At 35.0% G+C, this 10,220-nt stretch overlaps 1 protein-coding gene across 1 annotated transcript; it reads left to right on the forward strand.

Moving 5' to 3' along the window:
* The first annotated feature begins 5,761 nt into the window (after positions 1-5,761).
* Positions 5,762-6,775, forward strand: LOC139863201 (uncharacterized). Its single transcript, XM_071851849.1, has one exon. The coding sequence runs from the start codon at positions 5,762-5,764 to the stop codon at positions 6,773-6,775; it is 1,014 nt and encodes a 337-aa protein (XP_071707950.1).
* The last annotated feature ends 3,445 nt before the right edge of the window (positions 6,776-10,220 follow it).

Raw genomic sequence — 10,220 nt, forward strand, 5'->3', positions numbered from 1 at the left:
CAAGGAACCTCGTGCTCACCAAAAGACCCGTCACATTGAGCGGAGATTCAACTACATAAGGGATGAAGTTGAAAAGGGAAAGATATGTATTCACAAAGTTCACACAGATCTTAATATAGCGGATCCCCTCACGAAGCTCTTACATGGAGCAAAACATGCAGGACATGTTTGTGCATTAGGGCTTCTATATTCTAGTGATTGGTCATGATCTGTTTTAAGTATTGTAACAGAACGAAATTGTTCAAACTCATTAATATAATTATGGTGTTAATTTGTTTTGAGTTATGTTCCTATTTTGCATATTTAATCCATGAATAAGTAATTATTCTAAATTCTGTAGTCGATCACATTTGTGGGAGCAAATGTGAAGTTTAGACTATTATGAACTCGGATTGGTATACATTCACGGGATGAATGTGGTGCAAGGTTGCAACCAAGGTTCATAGATATTTGTGGGATACAAATATTGGAAGACCCGCCCTCAAGACTTACTAAATGGAGCCTTTGTGGTTGATCACATGTAATCTTGATTAAAGGCGAATATCATTATATCCTCTGACCTGAGATACATATTGGGTTCGGATATTTACCAAGTATTGTGCCTTGATTCTTTCCTTCGCTATTCTGAAACATGGTAGTTCACAAGGAAGAGCTCAGGCATAATGCAAGGTACATATTTAGGAGGTATGTAGTCAAGATGGAATTTGTCCCTCTTATTCGTTGAGAGTCAGATGTCTAAGGCCTGATAAAGTTAAATCTAAAAGAGAGTGATCGCTCTGTGTCTCTTGGATTTAACATGACATCTAGGACGAAAGGATGTAATGAAAAGATTCACCTATTCATATTCGAGATGGGAACTCGAAAGGGATGATGTTATAGAATGGCAAAAGTCATAACATATTGGGGGTGATGGACGGTCGTTAGGTGGTATCCATCACTTGCATTAATTTCTTATGTTTCTCGTGCAAGTGGGAGATTGAAGGTATTTCGTATGCCCGAGAGACATATTAAATTAACGTGGCTAATATGTTTTGATCCAAGTCGGGTCATACCCAATAACAAGCTTACCGACACCTTATTCGTATTTGATTTTAGCGGTTGGATCGTTGATTAAATACGCGACACTTAAACTTTAAGAAAAATGGTTTCTTAAATAACACTTGATATGTATATATATATATAAATCATGGAATGATTTATATAATAAGGATTTAATTATTTATAGGTTAAATAATTAATTATGTTATGTTGCATTTTATAAAATTGGTTTTATAAAATAAATTATACATAACAAATGGTATGGAATTTTATTAGTTTTATAAATAATGTAAACATAATTTATAAAATGCAAGTTTATAAAATTTGTTTTATAAAATTTAATTTTACAAAACAAGTTTATAAAAGATGCAAGTTTATAAATTATGTCAAGTATTATTTTATAAAAGGATGGGAGTGGCCTTGGAATTGGATGAAGCATGCTAGAGATTCCATCTTGGTCAAAGAGAATTCCCATTCCATATACATGCAAGACTAGACTCTTTAAAAAAGACACTTGCATTAAAACATATTATGTTAGCTAGTAAAAAAATTTTGCTCCCTTTTGGTGCTTGCTGGCCGTGACCTTCCAAGCCAAGAAGAGGGTTCATTTTGTTTTTTGCAAGCTTATTTTCAAGTGTAAATTAAATCCTAACCAAAGTACAAGGTGTTGGTGCAAGGTTTGGGGTATTATCTCTTGAGGTTTCATTGTTTTGGAGCTCCATTCATCATCATCATCATCTTCATCACTCACTACCAAGCTTGGAGAAGGTATAAACTCCTTTCTTACTTGTAGTTTGTAAGTATGTTTCACAACTTGATCCTAATTGGGATTTAACTTTAAATGGTTAAAGATTAACAAGTTCAATTGGTAATATTTTCATGCTTCCGCTTTAATTTGATTCATAAAATGTTTTAAACATTTTGGAACTTGTTAAATCCCAACAGATAGATCTATCTTTAGGATTCGCGTCAATTAGGGGCCATTTCGTTACCTAATTCTTAGGCTACCAAGCTAAAAAGGGACATATTCGATTCGATAATCCAACCATAGAATGTAGTTTCGATTACTTGTGTCTATTTTGTAAAACGTTAATAAAATTGCATGTATTCTCATCCCAAAAAAAATATTAGATATTAAAAGTGGGACTATAACTCACTTTCACAGATTTTTACTTCGTCGGGAAGTAACACTTGGTCACTGGTCGATTCACGAACCTATAACAATATGTACATATACATCAAAGTATGATCAAAATATATTCACAACATTTTTATTACATTTTAATAATTTAAGTTTATTAAGTCAGCTGTCCTCGTTAGTAACCTACAACTAGTTGTCCATAGTTAGATGTACAGAAATAAATCAATATATATTATCTTGAATCAATCCACGACCCAGTGTATACACGTCTCAGGCTAGATCACAACTCAAAGTATATATATTTTTGGAATCAACCTCAACCCTGTATAGCTAACTCAAGCATTACTGCATATAGAGTGTCTATGGTTGTTCCAAATAATATCTATACATGGGTCGATATAATATGTCAAAACATTGTATACGTGTCTATGGTATCCCAAGATTACATAATATGTTAGAATACATGTATAATACAATATAAGTTGGTTAAGTTATGATTTTTATAGGTTTGTTACAAATTTCACGTAGCTATAACAATCAAAATTATCCAATTTTGTTTTACCCATAACTTCTTCGTTTTAAATCTGTTTTGAGTGATTCAAATTGCTATGGTTTCATATTGAACTTTAGTTTATGAAACTAAACAGAAAAAGTATAGGTTTATAATCGGAATTACACGTTACAAATCATTTTTGTAGAGGTAGTCATTTCAGTCGAAAGAACGACGTCTAGATGACCATTTTGAAAAACATACTTCCACTTTGAGTTTAACCATGATTTTTGGCTATGGTTTCATGTTAATAATAAAAATCATTTTCCCAGAATAACAACTTTTAAATCAAAGTTCACATAGTTTTTAATTATCCATACCAAAACAGCCCCCGGTTTCACTACGACGGTGTATATCCGATTTTATGGTGTTCTTCGTGTTTCCAGGTTTTAAATCATTAAGTTAGCATATCATATAGATATAGAACATTTGTTTAACTGATTTTAAAAGTTAAGTTAGAAGGATTAACTTTTATTTACGAACAAGTTTAGAATTAACTTAACTATATTCTAGTGATTACAAGTTTAAACCTTCGAATAATATAGTTTTATATATATGAATCGAATGATGTTATGAACATCATTACTACCTCAAGTTTTATGGATAAACCTACTGAAAATGAGAAAAATAGATCTAGCTTCAAAGGATCCTTGGATGGCTTGAAAGTTCTTGAAGTAGAATCATGACACGAAAACAAGTTCAAGTAAGATTTCCACTCGAAATAAGATTGTTATAGTTATAGAAATTGAATCAAAGTTTAAATATGAGTATTACCTTGTTTTAGAAAAATATCTTACTGTAAACAACAAGGATTTCTTGAGGTTGGATGATCACTTTACAAGATTGGAAGTGAGCTAGTAAACTTGGAAGTATTCTTGATTTTATGAAACTAGAACTTGTAGAATTTATGAAGAACACTTAGAACTTGAAGATAGAACTTGAGAGAGATCAATTAGATGAAGAAAATTGAAGAATTAAAGTGTTTGTAGGTGTTTTTGGTCATTGGCATATGGATTAGATATAAAGGATGTGTAATTTTGTTTTCATGTAAATAATTCATGAATGATTTATAATATTTTTGTAATTTTGTGTAATCATTCTTGCTAGTTGCCAAATGATGGTTCCCACATGTTTAATGACTCACATGGGCTGCTAAAGAGCTGATGATTGAGTGTATATACCAATAGTATATACATCTAGAAGCTGTGTATTGTACGAGTACGAATACGGGTGCATACGAATAAAATTATTGATGACAATGAACTAGAATGTAATTGTAAGCATTTTTATTAAGTAGAAGTACTTTGATATGTGTCATGAAGTCTTTCAAAAGTGTATTAATATATCTTAATACACTACATGTATATACATTTAACGGAGTCGTTAAGTAATCGTTAGTCGTTACATGTAAGTGTTGTTTCGGAACTTTAAAGTTAACGATTTTGTAAAATATAATTGATCCATTGTTCTTACACTTAAATGGGATGTTATATTGTTATGTTAACATGTTAACATGGTTTATTAATATATCTTAAATTCATATATATATATATATATATATATATATATATATATATATATATATATATATATATATATATATATATATATATATATATATATATATATATATATATATATATGTGTGTGTGTATGTGTGTGTGTGTGTGTGTGTGTGTGTGTGTGTGTGTGTGTGTAAAATACTATTACAACAATAATCGTTACATATATGTATTGTTTCGAAATCGTTAAGTTAGTAGTCTCATCTTACTCGTGTAGTTCATTGTTAATACACTCAATGATATATGTAATTATCATTTCATTATGTTAAACATAGTGTATTAATATCTTAACATGATACATATGTATTTAATAAGACGTTGTTATAACGATAGTCGTTATATATATCGTTTCGCGTTTCTTAATTCACCACTTTCATTTTATGTATATAACTCATTGTTTAATGTACTTGGTGAGATACTTACTCATCATAATATCATGTTAAATATGTATATATCTCTATATATATATCATGTCAGTTTTTACAAGTTTCAACGTTCATGAATCGCCGGTCAACTTGGGTGGTCAGTTGTCTACATGAAACTATTTCAATTAATCAAGTCTTAACAAGTTTGATTGCTTAACATGTTGGAAGATCTAATCATGTAAACATAGTTTTCATTTAGTAATTAAACATGGAAAATTTCCGGTCACTACACACAGATGGTATCAGAGCATTGGTTGTAGGGAATTAGTCATTAGTGTGTCTAACACAAGTCGTTAGGGTGCATTAGTGGGTCTAATCTACAACCGAGTCAATTACACTTACAGGTGATTAATTGCATATTATTGATATTGTTGTTATATTAATTATGTGCTGCTAACTTTGGACGAGTATTTCTATCATACTTAGAAACATGGCACAAAGAAGAACGATTAATGCTGCCGAGGTTGAACAGATGATTGCTGATCGCGTAGCTGCCGCACTAGCAGCTGCTAATGCCCCGAGAGGCAATGGTCAAAGGAGTGCATCACAAGGTTGCTCTTACAAGGAGTTTACGAGTTGCAAGCCCCATGCCTTCAACGGTACCGAAGGACCCGTAGGGTTGATGCGATGGTTTGAAAAGCTGGAATCAGTGTTTAGGATGAGCAACTATGCCGAGTCAAGCCGAGTTAAGTACGCTTCAAGTACACTATCTGATGGCGCACTGACTTGGTGGACCACTTTTGCTCAAGCAAGAGGTTTTGATGAGGCTTATTCCATCACTTGGGAGGAATTCAGAAGGATGATGATAGCCGAGTATTGTCCGAGAAGTGAAGTCTAGAAGATGGAGACAGAGTTCTGGAATTTGAAAGTTTTGGGAACTGATCTTGCTAGCTATAACAAGAGGTTTTTGCAACTGGCTTTGATGTGCCCATCTATGGTCACACCAGAATATCTAAGAATTGAAAGGTATATCTGAGGACTCTCCAAGGATATTCAAGGGAATGTTACGTCTTCAAAACCTTAAACGATTCACGATGCTATGCGCATGGCTCAAAATCTAATGGATCAGATCGTTCGTCGGACACCGGTAAAGCCTCAAAAAGAATCATCGGTGAATGATGGAAAGCGCAAGTGGGACGAGAACAAGGGAAAGAATTCCAACCAGCATCCCTCGAAAAGACAAGAAACCCCTAGGAACAACAACGATGGATCTAATGCTAACCCGAACTATAGGGGGAAACAACCTCACTGTAAAAGGTGCGGTAAACATCATCAGGGGTATTGCACAGTTGTTTGTGATAAGTGCAAGAAAACAGGGCATATGGTAAAGGACTACAGGGTGAAACTTCCAGGGGCGCCAGGAAGTTGCTACGAATGCGGCCAAACTGGGCATTTCAAAAACAACTGCCCAAACAAGAAGAACGATGGACCTGCCCGTGGAAGGACTTTCAACATTAATACGAGGGAGGCTCATGAGGATCCAGATTTAGTTACGGGTATGTCTCTACTCAACAATCATTTTGTATCTGTGCTATTTGATACTGGTACTGATAAAAGTTTTATATCTAAAGAATTTCGACATGATATTAGCAAACCATTGATGCCTTTAGAACTTAAGTACACTGTAGAGTTGGATAATGGTAAATTATTAAAATCAGACAAGATATACCAGAATTGTACTCTAAACTTAGCGGGTAAAGATTTTGAAATAGATTTGATACCCATAGAACTAGTAAGTTTTGATATGGTGGTCGGAATGGATTGGTTGTCCAAAAACAAAGCTGAAGTTATCTGTGCTAAGAAGATTATTCGAATCCCACTTGAGAATGGTGAACCACTACTGGTGTACAGAGTGAAGCGCAATACGAAACTGAACCTCATTAGTTGTTTAAAGGTTCAGAAATGCCTGAGGAAGGGTTGTCATGCCATCCTAGCACATGTAAAGGATGTCGAGTCGAAGGAAAAGCGACCTAATGACGTGCCAGTCGTCAAGGATTTTATTGAGGTCTTCCCAGAGAAATTACCTGGCCTTTCCCCGCATCGAGTGGTAGAATTTTAGATTGACTTGGTTCCAGGAGCTACACCAGTGGCCCGTGCACCATACAGACTTGCTCCATCTGAATTACAAGAATTGTCAAGCCAACTGCAAGAATTGTTAGACTTGGGATTTATTCGACCGAGTTCTTCACCTTGGGGAGCTCCGGTCTTGTTTGTGAAAAAGAAGGATGGATCCTTCAGGATGTGTATCGATTATAGTAAATTGAACAAATTAATGATTAAGAATCGATACCCTCTCCCGAGAATTGATGATTTATTTGATCAATTACAAGGATCATGTGTCTACTCCAAGATTGATTTAAGGTCAGGATATCACCAGTTACGAGTAAAGGAGAATGATGTTCCTAAGACAGCTTTCAGAACACGGTATGGGCATTATGAATTTTTGGTGATGCCTTTGGGCTTGACTAACGCACCTGCGGTATGCATGGACCTTATGAATCGCGTATGCAAACCATACTTGGATAAGTTCGTTATCGTATTCATAGACGATATCTTGATCTATTCAAAGAGTAGGGAGGAACATGAGCAACACTTAAGAATAGTGTTGAATTTACTCAGGAAAGAGCAATTTTACGCGAAATTTTCAAAGTGTAATTTCTGGTTACAGAAGGTGCAATTCCTCGGTCACATTGTTAGTAACCAGGGAATTCAAGTAGACCCCGCAAAGATTGAAGCCATTGAAAAATGGAAAACACCTAAGACTCCAACGCAAATCCGGCAATTCTTAGGTCTTGCAGGTTACTATAGGAGGTTTATTAAACATTTCTCCAAAGTAGCACGACCTTTAACCGCGTTGACTCATAAGGGAAAGAAGTATGATTGGACCATTGAACAAGAATCTGCATTTCAACTGTTAAAGTAGAGATTGACAACCGCACCTATTTTATCATTGCCCGAGGGAAATGATGATTTTGTGGTCTACTGCGATGCCTCGCGTCAAGGATTTGGATGTGTATTGATGCAATGGACAAAAGTTATCACCTATGCCTCTCGACAATTGAAGATCCACGAACATAATTATACAACTCATGATCTTGAGTTGGGGGCTGTGGTTTTTGCACTTAAGATGTGGAGGCATTACCTCTACGGAAGGAAGTGTACTGTATTTACAGATCACAAAAGTCTCCAACATATTTTCGACCAGAAACAGCTGAATATGAGATAACGACGTTGGGTAGAGTTGCTGAACGACTATGATTGTGACATTAGTTATCATCCGGGAAAGGCAAATGTAGTTGCCGATGCTTTGAGCCAGAAGGAAAGTAGCAAGCCTCTTAGAGTTCGAGCATTGAACATGGTTGTTCGTACGAATCTTACCTCACAAATTCAGAACGCTCAGTTAGAGGTGCTAAAGGAGGAAAACTTAAAGGACGAATCAATAAAGGGTTTAGAAAAGCAATTTGAAGTTAAGGATGATGAAACCCGATACTTTTCTGGTCGAATTTGGGTACCAAAGTTTAGAGAGCTAAGGAAACTTATTCTGGATGAAGCACACAAAACAAGATATTTGATCCATCCAGGAGTCAATAAGATGTATCACGATCTTAAAAAATTATATTGGTGGCCGGGATTGAAAGTGGATATAGCTACTTACGTGGGAAAATGCTTGACTTGCTCTAAAGTCAAGGCAGAACATCAAAGGCCATCAAGTCTGTTACAACAACTAGAGATTCCTGAATGGAAATGGGAACGGATAACTATGGATTTTATTACTAAGCTACCAAAAACGGTAGGTGGTCATGACACCATTTGGGTAATAGTGGATCGTTTAACCAAATCAGCACATTTCTTACCTATCAAAGAGATGGATAAAATGGAGAAGCTAGCACGTGTATACTTAAAGGAAGTTGTGTCCAGGCATGGAGTTCCTATATCTATTATCTCCGATCGCGACAGTCGATTTACCTCTGGATTCTGGAAATCTTTACAAAATGCATTGGGAACTCGACTAGATATGAGTACTGCTTACCATTCTCGGACAGATGGTCAAAGTGAAAGGACTATACAAACACTAGAAGATATGCTTCGGGCATGTGTTATTGATTTTGGAAATGGTTGGGATAGATATCTTCCTTTGGCAGAATTTTCATACAACAATAGTTATCACATGAGCATTAATGCTGCACCATTTGAAGCACTTTACGGGAGGAAGTGTAGATCTCCTATCTGTTGGAATGAAGTAGGTGGCAGTTAACTTACTGGTCCAGAAATCATACACGAAACTACCGAGAAGATTGTCCAAATTAAGGAAAGACTGAAAACCGCCAGGAGTCGTCAAAAGAGTTACGCTGATGTTAGAAGAAAACCTTTGGAGTTTCAAGTCGGTGACAAAGTCATGTTGAAAGTATCACCTTGGAAAGGCGTGATACGTTTTGGTAAGCGGGGAAACTTAAGTCCAAGATACGTGGGACCATTTGAAATAACCGAACGAGTTGGACATGTGGCTTATCAGTTGAAGTTACCACAAGAGCTTAGTAGTATTCATGATACTTTCCATGTGTCAAATTTGAAGAAATGTTTGGCCGAAGAAGATCTTATCATTCCTATCGAGGAAATTCGTGTCGATGACAAACTTCATTTTGTGGATGAACCAGTAGAAATCATGGACCGTGAAGTCAAGAGACTCAAACAGAGTAAAATACCTTTTGTAAAGGTCCGATGGAACGCTCGTAGAGGTCCCGAGTTCGCGTGGGAACGTGAGGATCAAATGAAACAAAAATACCCGCACCTATTTTCAAATTCAATAGCGTCAACTTCTGCTAACTAAAATTTCGGGGCGAAATTTTCTTTAAGGGGTAAGTAATGTCACAACCCTAATTTTTCCAATTCAACTCTCATTGCCACATATTATATTCTGATATAATTCGTATGTTTTTATGTTTATCATACATTTCATGTGTTGTATTTTTATACTTCTAAGTTACTCATAGTTTGAACCCCCGTATTATAATTCACCACCTCAATTTATGAAATCACTTTAAGTGTGATGTATTATTATAACTCATAAACAATAAAAACTTTTAATATTTGGTGATGATAATGGTTTCATATTGTAACTGGAATGCGGATTATATAATTAAGCACTGGCCTTGATTAGTTAACGAAGGCCATGTTTACTGGGTATCATTTGTTAACAGATATTAGTAATAAGTTTTATTATTATTATTATTGAAAATGCACTACTTGTAATTATAGATGCCACTACCATTTATCCCTTAAAAAAATACGGTGTATATATATATATATATATATATATATATATATATATATATATATATATATATATATATATATATATATATATATATATATATGGGCAAGATCAATGGGGAAGTAACCAATCGGGGGGAAGCGGGGGGAAGCAAATTTTTTTTTTCATTTTTTTTGAACTTTTTTTTTTTCGGCATCAAGATCACACGAAAATATGAACATTTAGAAGAGAC

The sequence above is a fragment of the Rutidosis leptorrhynchoides genome, chromosome 8, assembly GCF_046630445.1.
Source record: "Rutidosis leptorrhynchoides isolate AG116_Rl617_1_P2 chromosome 8, CSIRO_AGI_Rlap_v1, whole genome shotgun sequence".
Taxonomy (NCBI): domain Eukaryota; kingdom Viridiplantae; phylum Streptophyta; class Magnoliopsida; order Asterales; family Asteraceae; genus Rutidosis; species Rutidosis leptorrhynchoides.